Raw genomic sequence first — 27,288 nt, forward strand, 5'->3', positions numbered from 1 at the left:
GTGTAAGTGATACAGACAGAGCAGTTAAAAATGCAGTGATCACAACAGATACTTGTGTATACCAGTGGAGGAGCTGATTGTGAGGGAAGCTGAGTGGCTTTTAAAGCACAGTCCATAAATATCAGCCAGCACTATCATTTAGTCAGCCACTTAAATCCAGTCAAGAAGAGAGAGGATCCACTCGAACCAGACTCGAGGATATCTGTTTCTCTGACACCAGAAGCACGCTGTTTTGGCTGCTCCTGCTCCTCCAGTCCCATTGGCTCTGTGGCAGGGAAATTTCTGAGAAGACTGCCTTATTTATGGAGCCTTGCCACTGAAACAGCAGGACACGCATTTGCAAAGTTATAAAACACCAGTTTTTAAAATCAACGCACAATATACAGGCTTAACACAGACCAGCCTCCGGAGGAACTGAAAACATATTTTTTCAGGGCTCAAACAAGCAAACAAAATGTCCAGGCAACAGGCAAATAACCCAAACAATCATCTGCCTCCAGCTGTTCCCTATTCAGCATGTGGCAAACACAGTCCTGTTATGTCTTTGCATCTCCCTGCTAAGAGGAAGCAAACTGCTGACGGTCAGTGTGAGATGGGGACACCAGCTTGAATGCTCTGAGCAAGAACCCCTCCATGGGCACATAACACAGAGACACCAGGTGAGCAAACCTGATGGCACTTCACAGCATGCATCGACCCAGTGCTGGCAGATCCAACGGCTCAGAGGGAAGAGGGCATTTCTCAGTGGCACAATAAGATGCATGCTTGCTGCTGGCAGTTGGTGGGATTTTGCAGCAGGTGCTGCCTTCGCTTTTGTATAACATATCCCCTTATTATCTACCCTCTCCTTCTCTTTATTGCTTCTCCAGTTCATAAAGCACTGGGCACTTCCCTCTGGGCTCTCAGCCACAGAGTGTCCAGTGCTGGCAGAACAACACTGAGACTAGAGATAGACCCACCAGAAATTTGGCTGGGGCAACCCTCAGCCAAACTCAGCAGTAACTCCCTCAACTAACATACCCCATGAAGGCAGCACGTGGGCACATCCCACAACTTCAGGTGCTGCACAGCTGAAACTTTCACACAGTTGTGATCATCTTTTTGCCTTTTCCCATGCTAGGGTGAACTGGTGTTGGTTTTACTGTATGGGTTCATTAGAAATTCCATGGCCATCTGCACTACTTAAAACTTCCTGAAGTGTGCTGTTTTGCACCTGCTAGAAATGTCACTTTTTCTGGGTTTACTTGCCTTTATTTTTTTCTCACTGTTATCCTTCACTGCTTGATTGTATTTATTTTGTTGTTTGAACAAGCATTTCCTATTTATTGCAAAGTCTACTCCTGTGTGACAGCTCTGTCATGGAAGGACTCATCCAGGCACAAGAGGAAGGAGGATGGTGTTCCTGGCCTTGTCATGTAGCCATGCAGAACAGAAGAAAGGATGAATAGAATGGGTAAAAACATTAGCTTAACTCTAATAGGAATGCAAAGATACAGGTTACTTCTTCCCTCTGGACACCTGGAAAAAGGTACAGCTGAGAACAGCTCCTGCCCCAGCAGCTCATGAGGAGGTGATTGGCCTCTGATCTTACAGCAGATCTGTGTGTGCAATCACTCCATTGTGCTGCTCTGCAGGAGTGACATTCTCAGCTTAAATAGTAGTGTTTAATGGGGCTCCTTTCAGGGTCAAGGAGCAACCCGAGGTTCTAGTGCCAGCAAGCTGGAAAAGGCTGTAGTCTCTGGCAGATAGGTGGCAAGAAGCAAGGGGTGGTACAGGCTCAACTTTGATGGGTGGCCAGTGGCTGTGTATTTTCCTGCTTTTGGCTTGTAACGTTTTTCTAAATGACCACATTGTCTACACATAGCTCTCGGACTTCCAAGCCTAATCCCAAGTACCTAATTTTTCAGCATCTGGCTTTTTCAAACGGCTTTGGAAAAAACATAAATAAAATGAACAGTGACATTCACATAAATTAATGATCTATTTGCAACTTTTTAATTGATATTAAAACACTTGACAGGTCCAATTTATATGCAAATCAGCTTACATTCACAGCGTAAAGATGGAAAACTTCATTTCTCATGCTTTGCAAATCATTAAATCCTCTGAACATACTGCTTGGTCATATGTTCCTCAAAAGCATCAGTTTAACCACAAATCACTTATCCTTGCAATCCATTAGCCTCACAGAGAACTCCGGTCTTGGGGAACAAGCCATTTTTGTGGGGACACATGAAATTAAGAGTGGGTTATGCTGCACCACAAACGTAAAAGCATAGCAAACTATGGGCTTTTACACTGTATGTTTGTGTGCCAGATGTTAGAGATCACAAATGAGGACACCAGACTTCCCAGTTCCTGCTTCTGGCTGTTTTCTGCCATTCCTTTGCTCCCAGTTCTAATTGGTACCAGAAGCATTTTCTTAGAAGGAGTCACTCTGCTGGACAGCTCTTGTCCTGTGACAGGCTTTGCTAACTGAGACTTGAAAAGGATCCAGCTTCTATCCTGTAAATATTTACATAGATACAGGACTGTCACTGCTCTTAAATTAAAGCCTGGAGTACAGGAAATGACATATGGAAAAAAATTCAGAAAGACCTGGAAGGGAAAGAATAACAACAACTGTGATGGCTTCTCCAGAGTTTGCCACCTGGGACTGCCCCCACAAGTGCTGTGTTCTCAGGAAGGTCTCTCTCTGAATCCTGGTGACATCAGTGGAAAAAAAACCCTCTGCTACCAGAAGATTTTGGATCAGAACTATTATCTTTCCCGTTCATGTCTGGAAAAAGAAATAAACCTCTCTTCACCAGCTAAAACCACTTGGTGTCTCTCTTCTGCTCGTTATTTGTTCTTACTATTTAAGTAGCCCCAGAACAGACCTGGCCATGAGAGAGCGAGTACATTGTTTGAGAAACAACACCTAAAACGGGAGCAAGTGAGAGCAGCAGCACCTGCTGAGGAAAAGTGATGAGCTCATCACACAAATTTAAAATGAAAAACTGTAAGAAAAGCAAATTCCTTTTTAATGCCTTTATTAAGAAATCAGCTCTGGCTGGCAGCCCGTCTGACCCCGCGCACCACCGCTGCTGCTTCCCCTGAGCAATGCAGAACAGCAGGAATTCAACCTTGTGGCTCGACAAGGCAGAACCTCATAACCCTCAATTTTCAAATGAGTACTCCATAAAACAGCCGTTAGGTCGTAGTCCAGGGGTGTCACGTCAATTGAGTGCTGTTGAAGTCATGGTGATAATGCAGGAGGATCCTGCTTGGCGATTTCATCTTCTTCACCGTTTTTTTTTTACTTGGGAGTACCATTTTTGGTTTTCGATGTTATAATGGCTCGTTGTTTTAAGGGTTTTTTTATTACTGAGTTGTGTCCCATAAGTACTTGCGGTCTTCTCATTTGCTAGGCATAATTTTGGGAGCAGCAAAGGCGTTACCCACGGGGAGGAAAAGGGCACAATGGCAAGACAATTTCAGGGAGTGGGGATCAGAACAGAACAACAGCAACAATTAACATAAAAACAGGGTGTTTTCCAGAGTTAATAGAACATTAACAGAACAAACAGGAGCTTGTTCTTAACAAAATTGAGTCTCGATGTATTTAGCCAATACTCCTCCCTCGTTCTCATTCAGTGACACAGGACATCGCCTTGTTAGTTCTCACACAAATCATGACTTGAAGAAGTGGTGGTATTCATCAGGAATCAGGAATCAGGAAGCTGGAGCCTTGTGGCTTTGGGGAAGCCACAAACTCCTCCTTGCTCCACTTCCCCGTTGTGGGAAAGAGAGAGTTCACTTATTCATTTACCTCGGAAGGCTGTGGTGATGATTGAGGACAGCTTTGGAAAACAGTTTGGCTGTCTTTTGTAATAAATAAAATAAAATAAAATAAAATAAAATAAAATAAAATAACGAAATAAGAAGAAAACAACTAGATTTCTTCTAGCCAAAAGCTTTCCAAGAATGAAGGCATATATTTATAGCAACAGCAATTTAAAGGGACTGGCACTTTCTGTGCAAACCACTCTGGACGACAAGCCTATTTTCCATCTGTCTGTGCCCACACAGCCGTGCAGGCTGCGGAGATCTGGGCTGTCCTCGGCTCGCTGCCACCGGCCCGCCCCTCCCTGCGGGTCTCTGCCGCTCCGGATCACCGGGGCCACGAAGGGCCTGGGCCCCCCTCACGCCTGGGAACTACAATTCCCAGCAGGCCGCGGGGAGGCGCGGGGCAGGGGGCGGTGCGCGAGCGCACTGCCGTGTCAAGCATGGCTACGGTGCTGTCCCGGGCGCTGAAGCTGCCGGGTAAGGGCTGCGCGCCCGCGGGACGGACCGAGTGCCGGCAGGGCCGGGCCGGGCCGGGCGGGAACGGGCCGGGCAGGGGCAGCCGCGTCCAGGGCAGCCCTGATGGCGGGAGGTGCGGGTGCCGCTGCCTGAGGGCTGCGGGCGCGTTGCCATAGTGATGCGGCGATGTGGGGCGAGGCCCGGGGGTGCGGGTGGTGAGGGGCGGCCGGCGGGCTCCGCGCGGGGCCGGGGCACCGTCTCGGAGCTCGGAGGGCGTCGTGTATGGCAGAGGGGGGCCTGGGCCGCGGCCCTGTGAGGGGACAGCGCGGGAGGAAAGGAAGCGCAGAGCTCTCGGACGTGCTCCTGCCGGGTTTTACCCACAGAAGCCAGGCCAGGAGCTCGGTAAGTGCCAATGCAATTACCCAGGTAAATGTTTAAAGCCTGCCTGCCGCTTCTGCACCTTCCAGCCAGAGATCTTCAGCGAGATGAAAGGATAATCAAGCATAAGGGGCTATTGTGTGTGGTGAGCAGGAGTCGAACAGCCATTCTCTTCAGTAAGGAGATTAAAAGAGAATTAAAATATCTTGCCAAACGAGATCTTGGGAGCATGCTAGTTGCTGTTGGATGTACTGTAGACGGTGCCAATGCACCTGGCTGCATTAACTTCAATGAGAAAGCGCCTCGTTGCTCTTCCTAACCGTGTCTTGCCTTTGGAAAGCCCTGGGACAGAGACAGAGCCCAGGTGTGTGCGGCTGGGGAGAGCTACTCCTTGGCACCAGACACCACAGTCTGGCCGCAGTCTGTGAGGCTGCACTCTAAACTGGTCATACTTTCTTCCTCCATCAGTCCGTGAAGGTCACAGTAATGTCTTCAAGGTCCTTCCTGCCATCTTTTCATAGCTCTTACCAGGAGTCATTACTTTATGTGTTGCCTGTTGAGTCTCATTCAAAGAAATTTTGTTTGAAAGTTAGTTTCTTCCTAGTTGTATATATACATATATATATATATATATATATGTGCTTGTCTAAATGGGAAGGAATACAGCACCATGAAGTCTTTAGGAAGAGTGCATGCTGGTAGGTGTAGGTGTGTGCATTAGGGTGTGACCACTGGGGAACTGTGCAATAAAAAGTACAGATCTCTTCTGGGACCTTTGGAACCTGCATGATCCATTTGGTATCTGCTGTTGGGAAACTGATTTGGAAAGATCATAGCAGGCCTTGCAGATGCACTTGAGAGAAAAGTTGTTGCATCAGTCCTTAGGTTAAATTGCAGGAATCATACCTTTCTTGTGTGTTTAATTATTGAAAAATGCAGCTTCCAACGGCAATGAGAAAGCAGAAAGCCTATTGCTATATCTGTTTTTCCTGCCGCATCTCATTAAATTAATTAAAAATCAATATGTGGCGACTTATCTCCTCATGGGCTTAGAGATACGTCTGCAGTACCCTGTGAGTGGTGCCTGCCAACTGCCAGAAAAATAAACAGAACATGAAATTAGTACAACAGATACTGGAACCAGTGTGTAATCATTGGAATAATGCACTGAAAATTGCACTCTTCTAAAGTGCAAAATCTACTCTTTTCACTCCAAAGTGAATGCAAAGAAAAGCCCTCCCAGTCAATCGAAACCAGGAAAAATAAGATTACAATTAATATCTTTGAAGCTCTCAGCACAAGAAGTTAATATTTTATTATGACTAGGACCTCATTTCAACACAGATTGCCTAGTGGGTTCCTTCTTTCCAGATCGTGTTCACACGATGATCATCTATTCTTTGGTGAGAGGTCACATTCTTCTACTGCGATAGTTGCCTGTGCAAAAAATAGCATTTGGGAAATACATGGGGGATTTTCAAAGTCATAAAGTCTGATTTAGAGACCTGCTGCCCTTGAAAGCAAATAAGTTGAGGCATTTTCCCTTTGTTCTGTCTTTGAAAGCCTCCATCATCAGTATTTGCTTTTTCTTCCAGTGGCTGTAAAAAAACAAAACCAAACCAGTGTGATGTTACCAGTAACTTGCTCTAATTGTAACCACAAGCCACTGAATGGGAACCTCTGTTTTATCACTGATGCCATGGAAAAATTGGAATATGATTTAAAGCAGGTCAGAAGAGAAGATGCTTTGTTGACTCTACTTGTAGGAGGGAGGGAACACAGAACAGTAAGTAATTGACTTTGCTGATACTAACTCCATACCTGTGAAGTGGATGCAAGGTTTATATACACTTGGAGTCTCTTCGGAAGACAGATAACAAAGTGTGAGTTACACAGACCTGGTACTTATATAAGACCACAGAACAACAGATTGCTTTGGCATGGAGACTAATTTTTCATGAAGGCTACACAGTGGTTATCCTTTCAAGACATATGAGAGAGAGTTTGACCAAGAGGCCAGCTCAGAGCATAACATTTCTACTTCCACGATGGAAAACTGAAAACTGTATATATTCCCTGACTGCTTGCAAAAGAGGCAGTTTTAGCTTTCTATTGATGGACAAACTGTTTTCCTCCAGCCTGAGCCTTGTTGTTGACTGGAAAGAAAAGAATTTGACTTCTGGAGCACTTAAAAATAAATCATCATTCTCTAAATGGTGTGAGACTGCCTCTGTTTTCATGCATTCTTTACTGGGTTTTATGTTTGTTTATGCTTTTCTGCTGAAAAGTCACCTGGGAATGATTAGTGAAAGCCAGGTGTGTTATCCCTCCTTCCCACAGCAAGTGACCTAAAACTGATGAAGAGTCATGCGCCTTCTGCTCTCCCTCCAGCCAGGTGAATCATGAGTTACATGTTCTCTGCACCACAGAACAGCCTTGGGAGACGGAGCTGAGCACATGGCTTGCCAACATTCCAAACACATTCCAAACACATTCCCTAAACACCTACAGATTTGTTAAGGTTCTCTCTGAACAGCAGGAGATAAGTGTTTAAATCCTTAGAGATGAGATATACAATTAGGTTTTACTCATCTTGTGCAAGATGAGTTCTCCAACAGCCCTTCTTAAAGGGCAGTATCTTCCCTCCTTTTGGCTTAAAAAAACCCCTGCAGGGCACTTTATGCCTGAGTTTAGAGTGGCTGTGCCTTTTAGGTGTCAGATAACCTTTTGAGGAAAGATAGGGTAAAGGAATGCCGGTTTCTGATTCCTACTCTGCTTTAGACATGAATTAAGACTGAGCAACTCTCTGCTTTATAGTTCTCCTATAATTCTCCAGATTCTTAACTGTGTAGATCATCACAAGTTGTCATTACTGTCTAGTATCTGCTTTCTAGCCACTGATCAGTGGTTCTCAGTAGGACTGGTGTTGTAGTTACAGACTGTGGTTGACACCACTATCGATGTTGCCAGCATCTCAGTCCCTGCCAGCTCAAGGAGTGGGTGAGCCATATTTTCAAGGTCCTTTCTGTCTCCAGAAAGGGATCCAGAACAAAACTGTTCCAAATAAATTTGATTAATACCAATACTTTCAGTTGCATCAAAGATAAACAGCAGGTTCCAGTCTTTTGGTTGACTGTTTGGAATTAAAATAATTAAACAAAACATAGTATATGTGAAGTATAAGTATGCTTTGAGTTGTTTCATTCAAAGGTCACCAACTTCCAAAACTGGGAGCAATCTGTTTAACATAACTGTCTGACTTTGACTTCCCAGGCTTAATACCATGTACTCCTGGGCCAGCCACATTTGTTTTTCATGCCATTCTGACCTGGCTTGAACTGGCACATCTGGATCTGTTGTGAGAAGCTGCAAGTTCCCTGGCAGCAAGACCTCGCTGGAATTTTTTGTTTCAACTGAGTAGTCTTTCAGTCACTTTTTAGTACAACCTACAGTATTAGACACCTGTGAAATTTACACTGCAACCTCTGAGCAGAGAGCTGTGTGCTGCCAGGGTCGGTGGCCTTCTGTGCATTTACAGGATGGAGCCAAAGTTATCAAGATTTCTTGAAAAACCCACACTTTGAGCACATGTTTAGAGCAGATCTCTATGAAACAATGCAGTGTGTCAGGGGGGTATACTAGCCCAACCCATAGGAATGCTGTATCTCTTGGTTTGGTGCTCTGCCTCTACAAGGAACTGCTTTTTGGAATGTATATGGGTACCAGATTTTTGAGTCTCTTGTAGAAGCCCCTAATTCAAAAAGGAAGTCTGTCTTAGATATGTCAACGTATTTGATATTTTTATTTCCTTCTGTTCAATGTAAGTGAGTTGTCCTGGCTGTTCCACCTAGTGTGGGGCATTTGGTTCTTCGTGGGATTGAAAGATTTTCTTAAATCCTAAAATTGAAGCTGAATACCACTTACTCAGACAAAAGGAAAGTGAAGGTCCTTTTGTAGGGTGAGAAATGAGGAAGAAATAAGATATATGTGGTACAAAATACACTCTAGATTATGCAAAATAGGTGTGCTGCACTACCTAGGTGCTAAAATACACCTGTAACTTGAGTGTCTTTAACAGGAAAAACAGAAGTAAGGTATAATATCTTAGTCAGAAAGAATAATCATGAAAGCTCTAAAAATCCTGTTTTGTAAAGCCTTCCCATCATCTTAGTGTCTGAGAGGGGTTACAGCTTGCATATTTTTGCTTATTAGTTATGCCTTGCATGTACCACTTCAGGAATCTGGGCACAAGCTAGTTCCTGGTTTAGATCAGCTTTAAACAAAAGGAAATGAAACATATACCTTGGATAACAAAGTCCCACCTTGGAATTAGAGAGAGAAAGAACCAGACTGAGACTCTGCAATCATCAGAGCACTGGCTATGGCTCCATGCCCAGCCTTGTGGCACAGGGCAGCTCCCTGAGACGTGACCCTCCACTCGTAGCTCAGGGCAGTGACTCTGTGTAATCTTTCCTGTCCCCATAAACAGATGGCACTGGGCTTGCGCCAAGGGTGTGTGACTGGCCTCTACACCTTGCCCTTGCCACACTCCCTGTGGCTGTCCAGGGCTCGGGGGAGAAGTCCTCTGTGTGACAGGCATCTGTGCAGGAGACACCTAAAGCTAAGATACTTCTCCTGCACCACCACCTGAAGGGATCAGTACCAAGTTATCTATCTTGGCCAGGCTAAGCACGGGCTGTTGGCTCTGGTGGGAGCAGGAACAGAGCAGGTGCATTGTGGTTGCCTTGGGCAATGGTTGGAGCATTCTCTCTTGCAGAACTGAGCCATGCAGAGAAGGTGGTGTATTGAAGGAACAGCCTGGTTCCTCCAGACATCAGCATGTTACTGGCCCAAAGGGGCAAAATTACTTTCCCCTCATGTTTCTTTACCAATCAAGAGACTTCATGTTTCATTACCAATCAAGAAAGTATTAGAATTAAATCAGCCATGAATTCCATATAGATATGCATACACATACATATATGCATGGACACATACACCCCTCACACACACACACCTCTTTATCTGAGGAAAATAAACTGTCAGCATCTTTTCTCCCACAGATGCTGCTATGAAAACATGGAGAGACCCTGTAATTTCTCTCACACTTCTCATTTGGATCCATGCAAAATGCAGAGTACTCTGTCATCCCTTCTGTATCACTCTCCACCGCAGCCTTTTCTCCACCGAGAGCCTGCAAAAATACATGCTTTATTGTCTCCCTCCATCTTTTTTTTCAGGAAAGAAGAGCCCAGACCTTGGGGAATATGATCCCCTCACTCAGGCTGACAGTGATGAAAGTGAAGATGACCTTGTACTCAACATCCAGAAGAATGGGGGGGTCAAGAATGGGAAGAGCCCTCCCGAAGAGATACAGGACCCTGACTCTGATGTGGAGGTTGGGATGACAAAGCAGCACACGTCAGAGAGCGCGCCCGAGGGTTATCCTGCAGAGGCGGCTGGGAGTTTGGAGCAGAAGGCTGCTCCCTCCCTCATGCCATACCTGCGCACTGCCATCTTTTTGCTCACTGTGGTGATCTCGATGATTCTTGTGCTGGTGTGCGCATTTCTAATTCCCTGTCCCCCTAGAGACTTGCATAACACCTGGAACCGCAACCTAGGTCAGGGAGCAGGTGAGAAAGCCCCAGGAACAGCATCTGGCATGGGGGAGGTGGCAGCTCCCAGGCTGGGCATCAGTGGGAGAGACCTATCTAGGAGAGCCAGGTCAGAGCAGAGACCCTTCCTCACCACTGCAGATGCTCCAAAATAATAGACAGGTGGCTGTGTCCTGCTCAGTCTTGGAGCTGAGGCATGGGAAATCTGGCATCCACAGATAACAGTGACACAAAATTTTGTTTCTGCCAACATCAAAAATTATTTTGACTCTTTTTCCATCCTGCCTTTTTGTCTGGATGTTGTGCTCTGTTCCAGATGGAGATGGCCCAGCCCACTTTAAAATACAATGCCTCCCTTTCTGCAGCCTGGACTTTATCAGTACCTCCATGCTGAAGTATGTGGTTGTGTTTGAGAGGAGAGGGATAGAAGTCTTTGTGTCTTCTAACTAGCTTAACTAACCTTTTTCCATTGTCTTTTAGTCCTGCTTGAATCCATAAATCAACATTTGAGATCTTTTGTTATCCTGTATGGGTCACTGGTAACATTTCTAAAGTATCTCCCATTCTGGCTTCTGCAAAAAAGTAACACTGATTTGTGAAATAATTTCTGCCAGGTCTAGATATGTCTCTCCCTCCTTTCTTTCTACCCCTGGCTTCCAAATCTAAGCTTTTCATATGATATATGGCTCCGCATCAGAAATTGAAGTGGGAAGCATGAATCTTTTTCTGTTAGCTCCTCCATTTTTCCTTTCTCCGACTCAAATGCTACATTTCTGCCTTTCCACGCAATGAAAGATCTTACCGTGGTGTGAGCTGCCTGCCCTTGGTGGCTCCTTAGAAGACTTTGTGAGACTTGTCTACCCACAAGTCTCATTTCTGGGCCAGCCGTCCCCTCCCAGTGTGAAAAATGAGCTGGGTGGCCTTTTTTACATGCAGTGACTCTCTGTAATTGTTGCAGGTGGTGTGTTATCCCCACTGGAACTGTGTGACGTGAACAATGATGGCCTCCCTGACATCCTCATTGTCTTCACTGCCCTAATGAATGCCAGTGTCATGGGTAAGCACTGCAGGTCCTTTACATTCCTCTTAATGTGTCAGTGTGGACCTTTGTATGTTTGTCTTGCACACAGGAGGAGTTTCTGCTACTGCAAATCCACTGCATTCCTCTTTTCAGAGTTCCTTAAAATTGCTGGTGTAGTGTGCCTGTGGTTGGTCATGCTTAAAATTTTCGTTACAAGCCTGTTCTCCTATACCTTTTGGCCAGCATCATTTGTTTGCTGTTACCTCATCTTGGAGCAACTCTGTCTCTTTGTCCTGCATTAGTGCACACTTCATTTTGTTTTTAGAAACCTTCAAACCCTCACTTTGCTGCCTTTTTCACCAGGTCACTTCATATACTTGCCAGGCTCCAAATCACTGTTAATTCACAAGTAATAGACTGATGGTAGGGAAGCTACCATGCCTAGCTGTTTAGCAGGTATTCTGCTTCTTCCTCCTGGCTGCTTTGCTTTCTTTGTTAGTCCTCACATCCTTCAGGTAACACAGCAGAGCCTGCTGATACTGGCCACCATTACACAGGGGCTGCCAAATCCGGAGGCATCCTATTGCACTGGGCTTTTGAAGTCCTGGAGGTTCCCAGCTGCCTGCTGTACTGCACCTGGTAATAGGTGAATCTGTTCCATCTCAGAGATGTATTCAGGGAGCAAGCATACATTGCACAACCTGAAAAAAATTCTTGGAGCAAAATGCATTGGCTCTTCAAAGAGGTAATAAAAATATTGTTAGAGGATAGGGAAGATGCCTTTCTGCGTGGCCCAAGCAAGGCCCTTGGTATTTCACAGCAAGTCCTATAAAAAGAAACTTATGAACATAGAGAAGACTGTAAAGTAACTTAAAAAGTAAGTGAGAGAGGAAGATACAGTTGACATAAAGGCTGTATTCAGTTTATATAGGTTGTCCTTGCACTCTGTATTTTTGCCATTGCATTGCTTTTATTTTTTATCCCAGCTGTACATATAGTCAGCATTCTCTGAATGAAACTAGTCATACCTAGTTGCATCCTAGACTGTAGCTGTGCTGGAAGACAAAAACCAGATACTAAAACAGGTGTAAGCAGATCACAATCCATAATTCACATACCTGGGTATCAGCCCACCTGTGGCTTGTGCTTGGACCATTCAGACAGTGCCAAGTAGAGATAAGCTTGGAATAGGCACCCTGTGGAGTAATCTGCGACATTGTTAACTCTTTCTCCAACTTGTACACTCAACAGCTGTGAGCTGCATTCAGGAGTTAATTGTTCTTGGTCCCTATCAGTGCAACAAAAATAACTTGTTCTGGGGCAACCTCTTAGCATAAGCCACATAATTATCAGTTTGAGAGTGAGTTTGATCTAGAGACTGGACGTAGCCTTGTATATAGCCAGTGGCCCCTATATGCCCTTTGTGTCATCAGGTCACATGTTGTATATGTGTTGCTAGTAAGACAGAAGTTGACCGAGTCTGTTGTTATTTAGAAATGTGTGGTAGTGCATCTTAAATTGTGATATGCCCGTACTAGGTGGAGATTAATTACAATAACCACACTTATGTCTGAGCTAAAATTTGATCACATTTGGAATCAGAGCCAGCAGTCAATTGAAACAGCATAGACTACATTAATTTATAATTATTTTGTTCTAACTGGCGAATTGGAAAAAGAACACCCAGTTCCACCAATTGGTTGCATTCAGTCTGTTTTTCACAATAATGAAACTCCTTTGGAAAACAACAGACCACCAATCACTTTCTGTTGCTCCAGAATTACAAATAAGCCAGCACTTTCATATGAGGTGACATGTGCCTTGGGAGTCATTAAGGTTTCCCCTTGGTGCTAGCTGTTGTGTTGAGGGAGAGGGGATTAGAAGAATCAGTCTGATTTGACAGCAGTAAATTTCTCAAGAGGAAGTCAGCACAATTGAGCACATTGTTCACAGGAACTTGGTTCTCTCTGCCCAGCTGACCACATTTCTTGCTATGAGCTCAGGTCCAACCTCCATGATTTTCTGGGCTGTTGATTTTCAGCCCAACTTGTTTGGAGATCACCGCTAGGTTCTGCAGCAGAGAAATTCAGCCATGAGGTGACATTTGACCATTGCTTTCGGGCAGTGTGGATTTGTCTGTCTTGAACCATTCAGCTCCAGGAGCTAGAGCTGGATCTCCAGCACAAGGACCCAAGGCAACATGGTCATAGTAATCCCTCTGACACCAAGGGATTACATTCTCTCTTTCCTGCCTCTCCTAGGTGTCTCTAGACCCTCCGTAACTGTGGTGGCACTTTCTGGTATGAACGGCAGCACCTTGTGGACCATCCAGCTTCCGGAGGAGACACGAAGTGTTCAGTGCAATGGGCTATCACTGGGGGCAGCTGCAGGGCCTGTCTGCCTTGTTACAGGAACATCAAAATTCCTCAGCCTTCTCAGTGCCTCCACAGGTAAAGTCAACTACCAGCATGTTAGAAATATGCTACTGCTTTTTTTGTTTTCTTTAAAGGACTAATAAGCATGAATGATTTGGTTCTGACACATCATGGTGGCTATTACTTCACGACACACAGAAAGGAGTCAAAACACTAATGAGTTTCTAGTTAGTTTATTCTAGTTCTAGAATAAAAAATCCAAAACATTTCATCTCTGTGGCAGCATCTTTGTCCTACATCTCAGAATATTTCAAAGTGCTAATCTTATCCTGTAGCATCCCCATGTCATAAAGAATATGTAAAGTCTGTTCTCATTAGCATTGAGCTGCTGGTACAACTCAGAACCTACCTAACAGCACTGCAAAGCTGAACAGCATTCTTGGAGAAGTTACATAAGGATTTACTTGACATCCAGGAAACCTTGCAGAGAATTTAGACCCGTAGTTGAATTGATTAGATGTGAATGAATATTGCATTTTTAATCACTTGATCATCTGCACCTTCATTCTCTGATTGCTGTTTGTTCTACCACATTAATTCATTGGCAGAAATAGCCATGGGTAGGTATAGGGTTGTTTTTGGAATCAACCAGAAGGTACCTTGAAGGCGGGTAACTATGGATGGAGGTGTGTGTTAGTATTACAGTTAGGTTTTAATGAACTCAGTTCATCCAAGGACAACAATTTGACCAGAGTTGCTGGCTCAGCAACAGACACCTTCTCTTATCTCCCCTGGTTGACAGGTGCTATGCTGTTTATCAGCTGCAAAGTACCATTAACTTCTCCCCCTGCAAGGATTTCTACAGTCTGGCCGTGGTATTCCCACTCCACTCCACCCTTTCTTCCATCCCCTTAGCAGGTGCTATGGTTGCAGATTGTGGGTGTGGGGAGTCGTGGTGGAATAGGTTTCAGGCATGCCAATCACATTCCATCCAGGGAGCAACAACTGTATTTTACCCTGTAATTTCCATACTGTTAGAACTTCTGTTAGGATGTGAACATAACTTTTCAAGTTTCCTGCAATTTTACCCCCAGCTATCTTCCCACACTTTTCAAATGCATTGAGGGACCACATTACTTGCACGATGTTTGCATGGTCAGCGAGCTGCCTCCTTTACAAGCAGCAGTAATGTACAAGTTTGGCCCTTGGTTTACTTTGTCATTCAGGACAGACCTTATCCTACAGAGCAGCAGCAGCAGCAAAACATTTTTAAAGATTGAAAAAGCAGAAGTGTTGGTAAAAGAATGATGAAAAAGTAGAAGCATCAAATTTAATTGTTGCCTTTTTTATGTTTATTTGCAAGTTTGCAAGTCTGGTTTTACTGTGTTTCCAGCTGGGTCCATGCTGGACTGCTGAACCATTTGACATCACGTCTGTTAACATCCCTGAGGTGGAGTGAGCATGTCATGCTGGAGTGGTAATTTGCTGCTGGGAATTTAACTGAGACACAGATTTGCACTCTGAATATCAGAGCTGTCCATCTGTTTCCTTTCCTCATATCTACCTAACCTTTACTGCTGGTTGAGGCAAACAGCTGCTCTCCTGCAGAGCAGCAGTCTCATTTAGGTTTTCCTTCGTAAAGTGAACCTTAAATATTTTCTGCGATTTCAGAAATTGTTTAGGGGTCAGGTCTTTTAAAGAGATGCTAAGAAGGAAGCACAGCAGGAATTGAGGCCTGACTCAAATGCAGTCTGAGGAAGTGCTGGGAGAAGAATTTCGCTTCCTACTGCAGTTTGTCTCAGTTCATAAATGTGTCTTTCCCCTTCACACTGAATGGGAGAAATAATCTCTCTTGCTCCCTTTTCTAGGAGATGCCTTCTGGGATGCCCTCTGGTTCCCCAAGTACAGGTCTCTTTTATCCTGTTCTTTCCACAGGTAAGACCATCTGGACACTGAACCCCATTCATCTTTCAAGTGGGTTCCTGGCTGCACCAGCTGCAACTCTTCCAGATGTAGATGGAGATGGAATTAGAGATATTGTTGTTCTGGCTCTCAAAGACAAACAGGTACAGCATATCCCTACTTCAGGTTTGGAAGGACCTTTACTATTTGTGGAGAGGAAAAATAAACTGATGTGGAAGGACTGTAACTGGAACTGCAAGAGCCCCTAATTTCCTTTCCCTTGGATTTTGCCGAAAAGCACTCTTTTTCTTCCAGTAGGTCAGAGCAGTGAGATCAAACAATAATGACACTACCTGCATTCTTGACAGCTGGGAATGAACAGAAGGGTCATTATTTGCACCTGACTGAGACTTGAGAATTATCTGTTTCTGTTCAGTGATTGTGTGGTTTGAAGTGAATGTTTTGCAGCAGTGTAGGGATGGATCTCTGGAGAAAGGAGCATTTAGCTTATCCAGAAGAAATAAATACTTGTGTGATTAATTCAGATGCAGATTTCCTTTATGCTCATCCCTCCCCACAATTCTAACATTGATGTTGTTAGAGGTGCTCAGATTTTTGAAGGCCCTTTCATATTTTATGCATTTGTGTCAAGAGAAAAACATGAATGTAAGATGCCCAGGAAGCCAGAACTGAGCACAGAGAAAGCAAACACTACCTAGACCTTGCTGAGGGGGAAATGATCAATGCAGCTTCATGCTGTGAGGTTGGGAGAAGATTCTAAGTGCAGAGGTGCTTGAAAGCACTGATAAAAACCTCTATCTCTCTCTCCTTGCAGCCTGATATGTTTTTCATCTTGGTATCAGGAAAGAATGGAACTGCTTTGGGTGGGCCTGTCAAGTATAGCATCAATGGAGAAGGGAAAGTGATTGGCCCCCAAGTCCACATCACCAGCCGAGGAGCCATCTACATCCTGTTTGGTTTTGGTAAGATGCACCTTGCCTTGCAGCACTTCACCTTCCAGAGAAAACTTTTTTTTTTTTTATACCTAAAATGGTCCAGAATGTCCCTGGGATACTTCTGTCATGCCTTCTGCTGTAAAAGCTAGGAGAGCAAAAGCATGTCTCACTGCCATGGTGTGGAAAAGTACAGGAGCACCAATACCTGCTAGTCTCAAATACTTTGGAGTTTCCCAAAGGCACAGGGAAGTTTCAGTTCTGGGCATTTCATTGCCTTCTACCACAACTGCAGTGTTTCCAACCACCCTCTCTTCTACTGGGTCATCTTTTGCAGTCAGGACTCTTCATCTTTACTCTTCCTGGCAGGTAATGTTCAAGCAGTTGCCCTGAGGGATATCTTCACCCAAGCCAGAAACCGAGACAACTTTCCTGCAATGCTGCAGCAGGAGGAGCCAGAGTGGGAAAAGCGCAGATCTGTCAACTTGTCAGAGCTCATTGACATTTACAGGTAGAAGATGGACTTGTCATCTTGCTTCTTCTGGGAGAGGAGGGGAAGAGTAGGCACTTATTAGTGCTCCTAGAGGTGGTTGCTTCTACTTCAATACTGTCCTTCTCTTCATTGTCCAGTTGATAACTGAAGAATACTGTGGGGAACTCATCATTTCCTCCCTGTTCTCTGGTTGTCCTAGCTAAAGAAATGCAGAGTACAATAAAAGGGTGTCCTTAGCTTCTCCTGCTCCTTTCTTTAGCTCTGTATGCATTGCAAAAGGGAAAAAAAGAGTCATTCCCAGCTAATGGAATCTCTTTGGGAAGCTCAGTCTGTATGAGCCTCGATAGAAATAAAGGGAGGGAGCAAATGTGAACTCACAAACTTCATGCTTTTTATAGCAACTCATGATATTTAGAAGACCCCACATTTGAATTTAGCTCACTTAACTGAGGAATCCACATGACTGGGGAAAAGATGGAATTCTCCAAGTATAGTTCACGTCTTTTGTAGGAATTGCCATGTGTACAGGCAGCTAGTGCTGACGTGTAGATACAAGCTTTGATCTCCTCTGTTTTCCTTTTGTCCCAGTGGAGGTGTTGACTTTCTGCAGACAGTGAAGACACCTGACACAAACTGCAGCAACCTACTCATCACAACCAAAGAGAGCTTGATTCTGCTGAGGGGACAGGACCTGGAGCACCGCTGGACCCTGGAGCTGCAGAATATCAGCAGGTTACTTGCTGGGAACATTTTTCTGTCCTATTTCTTCCTGTACCATTTCCTGACTTTCAGTTCTAAGCACATGTGTTCCTTAGAAAGCAATTGACAGTAATTCTTCAAGTCTGAAGAGGAATCTAAGAACTAGAGGTGTGTATTGTTGAGCCAGGTGAGGAGGGCAGGGGGAGCAAGGAACAGAAGACTGGAAACTTGAGCTGTGTGCTTGTCAGTGATCACAAATAAGGGGCTTGATTCAGGTACCCAACACTGAAGTCATGGGAATGATGTGGCATTGGAATTTAGTGGATTACTGATGTGTGGTTCAGCCCACCTGCTGTCCAGGGCTTCAGTGGAGAGGATCAGTTACATTAGTGATGTTAAGAATTTAGAGTAGGTGAATGAGTATGGCCCAGAGATCTTAGTGTTCCTTGAAAGTAGAAAATGAGCATTCTGATGCCAGTCAGTACACCATCTATACTAAATGTAAACCTTAAAATAATACTGCTCATCCTCTAATTTCACATATGGAAATGAAGTAATTTTCCAGATCTTGTGGGTTGGTAATAACCAGCAATTTCAGCTTGCCCAGTATTGAATATTTGCAAAGGGCCGTTGGGCACAATTGAGGGAAATTATATGGGAAACAATTGCTTGCTCTAATATTGAGAATAAAGAAAGCAGCTCTCAGCTCTGTGTTACCCAAAGAGCATAAAAGGGATGAAGAACGCACTAGAACTTCATTTAAAAAAATATAAAAATAAATAAAGAAAAAAAAAAAAGGTGTTTAACTATCTTTGATATCCAGGTAATGTCTGCATTCTTGAGGGCTGATGGGTGACATAAGCCATGACTTTAGGAATGAGTTATGGAGTTATGGCTACTTGATCGTGTTATGGGGAAAGGAAATGGACTAGAAGTGTTTTGGGCCCAGAATCTGCAGATTTGTTAATGTGTCTGGCATTGAGTTTAAAGGGTAAGTGTGTATGTACTGACTAAGCAAAGCCACTTCATACTTCACTTCAGGTGTTGTAGAATCAGTTATACACAAGAAATTTCTAAATGGATGCAGTAATAAATTGGAATATACAAATCAAAAAGGGTTGAAAACTTCTTTACCAGTATGGTTGAGGTTGGAAGGAACCTCTGGAGACTTCCTAATCCTACCTACCTGCTCAAGCAGACTCTAGAAAAGCTAGAGCAAATTACTCAGAGCTGTATGCTATCAGGTTTTAAATATCTCCAAGAACAGAGACTTCACAACATCTCTGGACAGCTAGTATTCAAGGTTGCTGCTTTTTCCTGTTCCCTGACCTTCCAAGGGACAGAGTACAATACATGTAGAGGAGCTGCTTTCTTGACAGAAAATTTGCATCCACATCATTGAAAAATAATGAAAGCAATTCTTGTTCTAGGCCACTGTGCTAAAGTCTTGGACTACCTGTTTTCTCAGAGTTCAGAAAGACAAAATTTACTACACTGAATGTATTGTGGGCAAGCATTTAATTAAGAGGTTTGTTTGGGTTTTTTAGCACTTAAGTTCTACTTAAGCATCACAGGCTGGGGGACAACTTCAGGTCAGGGATGTTACTATAGAGTCAAACAGACTGAATTCCTTGTTAGACAAATTGTACAAAGCCAGCTGTGAGCACCCCTTTTCCTGGGTAAACCTGCCGCAAGCATACCACTTCATCCAGGCAGACTGAGTCCAGACCTGTGGGAATAATTTCTGAGAAAACCAACATGGCTACCACAGATGTGCTGCATTTCCAGATAGCTTTTGACAAGATCCCTGGAAAACCATAAAGGAGAATCAGTAGTCATAAACCAGGGGTGAAGTTCAGAGACCATGAAATTGAGAAAGCAGTTGCAAATTGTGTTGTAAATGGATGTTTCAGATGAGAGAGGATTAATAGCAGGTTGCTGGGGGGATTACCGTTGGGCAGAATAATTACTAGCCTTCTGGTTCATTTGAGAAAGTGCCCAGGGGATTTTTCGCTTGATTGGTAGCATCCAATGTGCTTATATTTGTGTGCATTCAGTTTGTGGGATCTGCCACTGACTGTAACCCATAAGAGACATGAGAAAACGCACCTTAGGAGATGTTTTGGGTTTGTGGTCGTAGGATAGAATTGCCTGCTACTTCCTTTTGCTACTGGAGAGTTTCAAGCTATAGGAGTGTCTCGTGATGCTGCCTTGAAAGCAGCACCTGGTTGCTAAAGGTGTCTGTAAAGTAAATGATGTTGTTGGATGTTGTAAGTGTAAAGTCAAGCCACTGTGGTACTGTGGTATTACCGTTCAGGAACCATTCTGTCATGCATGTTTTAAAGGGGAAGATGGTAAAAAGTGGGAAAAGATCTGGACAGAATGCTTTAGCATGGAAGATTTAAATTACTGAGTTTATATGATCAAAGAGAAGCCTGAGAGGTGAGTTCATAAGCGTGTGTAAGAAATAGAAGCTAACAGGCATAGCAAGAACAAGTGCCTTGAAGCAAAAGCCATTCACATTCAAGAAAATGAAGATGCAGGAATGTTTCTTTGGGTGAAATTAATCATTAGAACTGATTGTCATGAGAAGCGATGAATTCATCTCATCAAAGATGAGGCAAAGCCAGCCTATTGAAACTTGGTTAATTGGGTGAAATACAGAAATCTGTCATAAATAAGAGGAGAGGATATACTCTGATGATCCTGCCTTGCCATAAAATCTGGTTCTGTGAATTTTGTGGACTCAACTGTGCTTATTTAGAATTGTGCATCTAGCTGTGGTGAATTGAAGGAAGACAGAGGCAAGGCTCAGAAAGCCAAAAGCAAGCAAGATGGCTAAAAAACAGTTATAATGAAAGATATTAATGTGTTATGACACCCAGAAGTGAGAGGATGAGAAGGGACTTCATTTAACCTGCTTAAGGTCATAAAAAGGCTTGTAAACCTGCCATCAGTAAGAATACAAGGAATCATGGGCTGACATTAATGTTGAGTTTATTAAGATCCATTTCACACAGCTAAGGCAGCCTGGGAAATCCACTTTCTGCAGGAGGCCAAATGTGCCAATGCATTTTGGAAGGACTGGGTAATTTTATATAATTATAGCAACAACAGTTCAGGTTCTCATGCAAAGGAAAGCATGATAGAGTCGTGTACAGGGAGATAAACAGATGTCTACACAGCCCATCAAGGGGTGCCCCCCACACAGACAACTCTGAAGAATGGCTGACAAGCACCATGGGTTGCTTTACCATTTTTAACTTTTTTGATCCACCAGCAAATGATTCCTGACAGTCAGAATAGTTCTGAGTAGATGAAAGACCTTATTTAGCATGACAAATCCTGCCATTTCAAGAGGTAGAGTGGAGGATGAAGGCAACTATTCTCCCTCCATCTGAAATGACTTTTTTTCTACCATGGGGCTGAGTGTTTCTCTCTTCCAAATTTACAGCCAGCCTGTACCAGGTTACTTTGGTGCTGATCAAACTCTGGACTTCATGCTGCAAGCACAGACTGGAGAAGGGAACAAAAAGGTAAAACATGTGAAGGCAAGGAGGGCAGTGGCAGCACAGGAGTGGGGAAGGTTGGGTTAAAAGAGACAAACGTTGCCTGATCCTTACTTTTCCAATCTCTTTGGCCAGCACTCATTACTGTGTGGCCACAGGCATGAAAGGGAACAGCACAGGCCATGCCTCTGCAAAGGGGCTCTGCATACCCATGCCTTGACATGCATTAATGCTCGGTCTCTCCCTGCCTTGAGGTGGTGGTGATAGATGGCAAATCTGGCCTCCCTGTTTGGAACCAGGAACTTCCATGGCAGAGGCAACAACTCGATGCACTCTCAGTCATGACTTTGGACAAGAAGTCTGTTTTTCTCTTCTGGGCCGATGAAACACAGCCTGTGTTACAAAGTTTGGTGAGTACACATCCTTTCTTCACTTTGAGGTTTCTCTATGAACCACATGCAGTCTCTTTCTTTTATTCCTATTGTCATTGAAATTGAGCCTAGCATATAACAAGGCTGTCAGGGACATGTCTTAGTTTGACATTCTGACTTCTCTGAGCCTGAGCACAGGTGCTTTTGTGTGCAAATTCTTCATCATAATGCTTTGTTGACAGAAGTTTTGCATCCACAAACCCCAAAATTGGTGAATTTCATTTTTTCATGCAGCACTGAGGAGTTGTAACTGCAGATTTATTCCCAGCCCAGAGTGCTCCTTCTGTCCATGCAGGCACACAGTTTGGCATGGAGATTCAAACTTCCAGACTGTAGATTTGCCCGTCAAGCTGCATATGACAGAGCTGGATTTCAGCCTTTCAAGTTGCAGAGCAAATTCTGTTTTAGGGGAAAAAAAGATTTCAGGATTTAATCTTTGTAAAACCCTAGTTTTTCATTCTCTGATCCATGCAGAAAAAACAGTGTGTCAGAAAACTTCATTTTTTTTACAAAGCTAGACTCCCCTTTGCTAGCCAGTTATGTTTTTGTCTCTTACATTCCAACAGCAACCTGGTCCCAGACCTGAGCGCCCAGGGCTGCACCACCTCTATCTCCTCCATCCTGTTTTTCCTACAGTCCTTTTGGACCTTACCAATGCAACAGACAAAGTTATTGCTTCAGCAGGTGAGTATAAATGGAGGAGAAACTACCTAGACTAGAAATACAAAGAGAGAAGTAGCTGTGAGAAATAATGGTCTGTAGTTGTGCTTTTAAAGGTAGCACCTAAGGTCCACCACACATAGCACAACAATGATTAGTCCTCCTTCTGAAGGAGCATCCTGTCCACCCTCTACTTTGCAAATAAAAGACCCACAAAGCTTCTTACACATTTAACCAATGAAAGGTTTAAGTTTGATTTAATGCATATTTTACACCAGAGAAGTTGTGTTGCTTTCCATGGACCTATTTTTAATTTAATTCAGTGCATAAAAAATAACTATAATACTTTTCTGTCACTTCAGATACATTTCTGCTTTTGTTGGCTATCTCCTGCTCTTTGGGATAGGAGCTGTTCTGCTTCTTCCTCTTTCTTTTTGTAAGAGGGAATCCAAAATGCAGAAGTGTGTTTTCAGGCAAAAGTAGATCTGGATTTAACATCTATACAAGACTGTACAATTGCTGTTCCATTTCCTTGCTATTTCTAAAGCAGTTCAGCAAATAGCCAGCCTCTTGTGCATGGGAATGTGGGATGAAAGATCAGTTCATCCAGAACTGAGAGAAGTAGGCCAAGAAGCATAGAAAAACTGCTGCATAGTAATAACATCTAATTGGACGTGTATCAAAAACACAGTTCAGTCAAGAACAAATAGAATACTATTTTTTCAGGGTTTTTTTAGAAACTAGGATTTCTGAGGTCTGTACAGATCATTCTGCAGTGACTGGAGTCACCTGACTTGCCAGTGCTTTACAAATTTCCCGTTTTATAGAGGTAAAGGGTAGCTACTAACAGGTGTGGGAAGGAAAGTTGAGAGTGACCTGTATTCATGAAGTATGCTCATATCCTATGTCAAGCCCAAAAGCATAACCTGGAACCAAACCCTGCCATTTCTGATCTATATTTCAGTTTCTTTCCTGGAAAACTGTTAAAATAATTTTCCCCTATCAACTAAAGTACTATGGAATTGTAAAGTTAGACTGAATATACTATATATATATATATGTATATGTAATACACTGAATATACTATCAGTCTAGTGGATGTTTTGACTGAGTAAGGGCTATAAGATTTCTTTTGGAAGAAAATCATTTGCTCCTCACCACTATTTTCTTGCCCTTTTCTGATGGACCAGTTGGAATTAATGATCTCCAAAAGGATGCATTTCACATCACTGTGACAACAACTGCAACCTCTGAAAAACAGCCAGGATTTCTCTCAGTCAGCAAGCTGGGCCTGAAGTGGGCCATGATGAGTCAAGGTCGAATGGTGTGGTTAAAGGACAGCAGCACTCCAAAAATCAGCCGTGGAGAAGTGAGGCGATTTCTTGCCCGGATGAAATTTGTTGACTTTCCTCAGAAGGTGAGATAGTGCAGGAATCCCTAATGAAATCCAGGCCTTTGAAAACATCTGATCTCCTCCCTACAGATGCAGTTAAGGTGCTCTTTGGGATGGAAAGAGACTGGTGGGATGCAAAGTGACTGCTTGCAAGATGACTGGCTCCCCTTTGGGCATAAGGTGGACAGATTTTGAAGCAAAGATGTGTTTAGGCAGTTGAACACAGCACGGGATCTTAGAAACAGGGATGATGATCATAAGAGACTGAGAGACTTGCAAAGAGATCAGAGAGGTGGGACTGAGATCACTTATTTTGAAATGGGCAGACAAGGGTCCTCCATATAGTGGTGCCCAGGTTCTGTTGCTGTAAATTACTGCTTTACCAGACTAGATGATAATAGATTTTGGCTTTAATGTTTGTTTGCCTTTCCTTCTTCAGCTCTAGCCTGGTAGTTCCTCAGATGTTGGTTGGACCTGTGGCCTGTGTGGGGAATATAGGAAGCTGCTCTGTGTATCTTCAGGAAAACGGCTATATAGAGGGAATGTCCCCTTTCTTCAGCTATCTGGGGAATGCTGCTGGAGGCTGGTTTGTCCTAGGCAGACCTGTTCTGTACCAGAGAAATCTTGTTCAGCAACTCCCCCTGCATATGCTGTTCTTGCATGCTTCCTTCCAGGTAACAGAGAAATGTGATTTTAGAGTTTATATACATATATATATAAAATCAGACTTTATATATATATGTGTTAATTTATACAATATATGTATATTTTTTGTATGTTTAATTTATGAACGAGATTTAGGACATGCCTTTTTATGTCCAAACAGTGTTCCCAAGCAGTCTAACAAGCTCTATGCCTAGAGTGGGCCATGATGAGTCAAGGCAAGTGGTGTGGCTAAAGGACACCTTTAATCTTTTTATGTTTGGAGAGAAGCCTCTGGTTCCTGCAGAGTTAGTCTTACCCACAACTTCTCCTGTGCTCTCAGCTTTCTTGTCCATGCTGTTGCCAGACTCACAAACTAGTTCTCTGTCTGAATTACCTGATCTAGAGAAAGATGGTATCCACAGCATTTGCCAGCCCCTTGCACTTGTGTCCTTCTTTCCCACTTCCAAGTCCAGGACACCAAGTTCAGGCATATGTGCATGATGTAGAAGTGAAAGATTCACGGCTTATTTCTCTCCATCCTTAAGGTTTGTATGAACCCAAATTGTCACTGTAACATCATGCTGCAGTCCAATGGGCAGTCTCCCTTTGCAAATGTATCACAGCCCCCTTGGGATAGAAATCCCTCAGATCTCAACTGTCACTGTAAAGGTCATTCAATCTTGTCATGGAAAAGCTGATTCTTATGCTGCTGCTCCAGGTTCAGACAGAGACAGAACTAGAAGGCTTTTCTGTACATTTTAACCCTATTCTGAGCTCAATATTGCAATTTCCTTGCCAGCCCTGTGTGCAGCTCCAGGAGGAACAAGCTACCCCTGGGACACATTTGCTCACAGTGTGCTTTGAACTGTGCCCCAGAGTATCCCATCATTCTCTATTGCATTTGAAGACCATCTGTATGAATTTTCTCGTAGTAGAAAAGATGATATAAAAGGGAACCATTTTGGTGCCCCAGTAGTTCCCCACAGTTTAGTGCAACAATATAGAAAGTGCTTTCCTAGTATGCCATTCTAAGTCTGGCCTTTGATATAAAACAGAGCAAGGCTGAGATGAGGATTGCAAAGGACTTTTCTGTCTAGCATGTGCCCTTCCAGCCTCCCCACATTTCCCCACGAGTTGTGAAGTGACAGCAGACTTTGACACTCCATCCAGATGGGCACATGAGCCATGGGTTTGCTCTCCTGGGCCCTTGACACCTCTTGTTGCTGTATCACTCTCTCCATCATCCCACATCTTTATAAAAAGCTTCCAGGGTAGCCCTTCAGGTTTAGCTGCAAGCCCCAAGGCTGGTCCTTGGGCCCTGATCTCCTAATGTCAGAGCCTGTGAACAGTTTGTATATGTTTAATGGTATTTTTGTGTAAATAGCTTTGTATATATTAGCACAACTGTAGCAATGGCTCTACGCCTGGCATTTTCCTCCAGACAGGGTTTAGTGTTTATAATATGTAGTCAGTTAATAGAGGTGCATAATAGGACTGAAAGTGTGAGGACCAGTAACATATGAGGGATTAAACAGGAGTGCTTCTTCCCTCCTGTCCAGCCACCACCTTGCTGGGAAAGGTGAATTGGCTGTTACCTAAGTAGTTACTCTTCTGAGATTCTTCCTGAGAGAACTGATACTCAAGAGCAGTGATGTTAGCTCCTCCTTAATGTGAATTCACCCTGCCCACACACCTCCCGCCCCCACTGTGAATAAAGAGTCTGTCTGTATATTGTTGGAAAAATGTATTTGAACTGCAGTGAAGCAAAATAAATACTGTGTACAGCATCATGTGTCATGTGAACCAGTGTTTCACTTTTGAGAGATTATGAGTTTGCTTGGGGTTTTGATTCAGGGGTTGTTTGGAGTACTTTTACAATGGACAAAAAGAAACAGGTGAGTTGAAGTAACATAAAAAGCAAAAGTCCTGCCAAATTCTTAAAGGTTGCAAAGAAACAGTAAAAAGACGCGGACAGCAAGTACCTCAGAATGGGAGATTTTTGGGCAGAAAACAAGAAGAGAGCATGTGGGAGTCATTACAGATAGGAAGAGGAGGAGAGAGACATCTGAAAGCTACCACCTATTCCTACTGCAGTAGGACTTTTAATCTGGGGGCAAGGAGAAGAGTTTGGGCCTGGAAATTAAGAACAGAAAGAGTGTTCAGAGAGAGTGACAACTGATCAATATGAACACTGATCGCCTTCACCATAGCACTGAACTGGAGGTGTTGATGGAAGGTCAGTGTGACACCACCCAGTGCAATTTGCCATCTGGATGCTGCTCACTATCTGTTCCCAAGTGCAATACTGGGATTAGGACATCTGACTCAACTCTGAAAGTGCTTGGAGACAGCTGGCACCAGCATGTCCCTCCAGTTCCACCCTTGTCGGATGAGGGCACCCATCACACTTTATATGACCAGGGAGGACCCCCAAACTTCTACTCTAGTTGCCCTGACCCAGTGCCTGCCTCCTCACTCCCTGAAGAGACAGGAAGAGCTCTTCAAAACCTGCTAACAGTGGTGCCAGTGCTTGGTTCAGAGCTCTTGTGCCTCCCAAACCCCATTGCTCTGTCCCTGTACACTCATTCCTAACAGCGATCTTCCCCAACTGTCTGGCCCAAGACTTCGTCCAGGTCCAGCTCTGGTTCCCGCTGCAGTATTTTCTGCTGCAGATCAGTGTAGAAGTCGACTCCCTCAGAGACTGAATGGAAGACCTTGCCTTTGGGCTCATAGTAGCTGCTTATTTGCTGTATGAAGCACTGGTGGTGCTGAGGGTTCTCCTTGAGGCTCTCATCGTATCCCTTGATGTGGTTCCTTTTGAACTCCAGTATCGTCTTGGTGTAGGTATTGAGAGTGGTGACAGCAGAGGCCATGCAGCAGGTAAAGGAGGCCCAGGCCATGCTGCCAGAGACACACAGAAGAAGCACATG

At 43.8% G+C, this 27,288-nt stretch overlaps 2 protein-coding genes and 1 long non-coding RNA gene across 13 annotated transcripts in view; 2 read left to right on the forward strand and 1 right to left on the reverse strand.

Annotated features, from left to right (window-relative positions):
* The first annotated feature begins 4,224 nt into the window (after positions 1 to 4,224).
* On the forward strand, positions 4,225 to 26,148 carry FAM234B (family with sequence similarity 234 member B). Its single transcript, XM_014892455.2, has 13 exons — positions 4,225 to 4,305; positions 9,903 to 10,295; positions 11,236 to 11,334; positions 13,560 to 13,748; positions 15,609 to 15,739; positions 16,411 to 16,558; positions 16,898 to 17,039; positions 17,610 to 17,753; positions 21,175 to 21,256; positions 21,484 to 21,639; positions 22,227 to 22,344; positions 23,511 to 23,737; positions 24,153 to 26,148. The coding sequence occupies exons 1-13, from the start codon at positions 4,269 to 4,271 to the stop codon at positions 24,156 to 24,158; spliced, it is 1,872 nt and encodes a 623-aa protein (XP_014747941.2). The 5' UTR covers positions 4,225 to 4,268; the 3' UTR covers positions 24,159 to 26,148.
* On the forward strand, positions 4,366 to 6,876 carry LOC148223628 (uncharacterized). The gene is made up of 2 exons (XR_015803850.1): positions 4,366 to 4,686; positions 6,258 to 6,876. It is a non-coding gene; the product is annotated as an uncharacterized LOC148223628 (long non-coding RNA).
* GSG1 (germ cell associated 1) overlaps positions 20,701 to 27,288 on the reverse strand; it is a 114,696-nt gene continuing 108,108 nt past the window's right edge. For 10 of the 11 annotated variants that reach the window (XM_088165199.1, XM_088165200.1, XM_088165203.1 and 7 more), the window contains 2 exons: positions 27,078 to 27,259; positions 20,701 to 22,059 (listed from right to left, as the gene is read on the reverse strand). In XM_088165199.1, coding sequence (XP_088021325.1) covers positions 21,887 to 22,059; positions 27,078 to 27,259 — 355 coding nt within the window. In that variant the 3' untranslated portion in view covers positions 20,701 to 21,886. Of the gene's footprint in view, positions 22,060 to 26,087; positions 27,260 to 27,288 lie in introns of those variants that run through there. The other variant, XM_088165201.1, reaches the window with a different exon arrangement.

This window comes from Sturnus vulgaris, chromosome 5 (assembly GCF_052056855.1).
Source record: "Sturnus vulgaris isolate bStuVul1 chromosome 5, bStuVul1.hap1, whole genome shotgun sequence".
Lineage (NCBI taxonomy): Eukaryota > Metazoa > Chordata > Aves > Passeriformes > Sturnidae > Sturnus > Sturnus vulgaris.

Bases quoted from the DNA above. Each gene is read 5' to 3' on its own strand.
- FAM234B (XM_014892455.2), top strand. From the start codon at position 4,269: ATGGCTACGGTGCTGTCCCGGGCGCTGAAGCTGCCGG. The intron at 17,754-21,174 runs GTTACTTGCTGG...CCAAATTTACAG, and splicing joins GAGCTGCAGAATATCAGCAG to CCAGCCTGTACCAGGTTACT. The intron at 22,345-23,510 runs GTGAGTATAAAT...CTGATGGACCAG, and splicing joins CAAAGTTATTGCTTCAGCAG to TTGGAATTAATGATCTCCAA.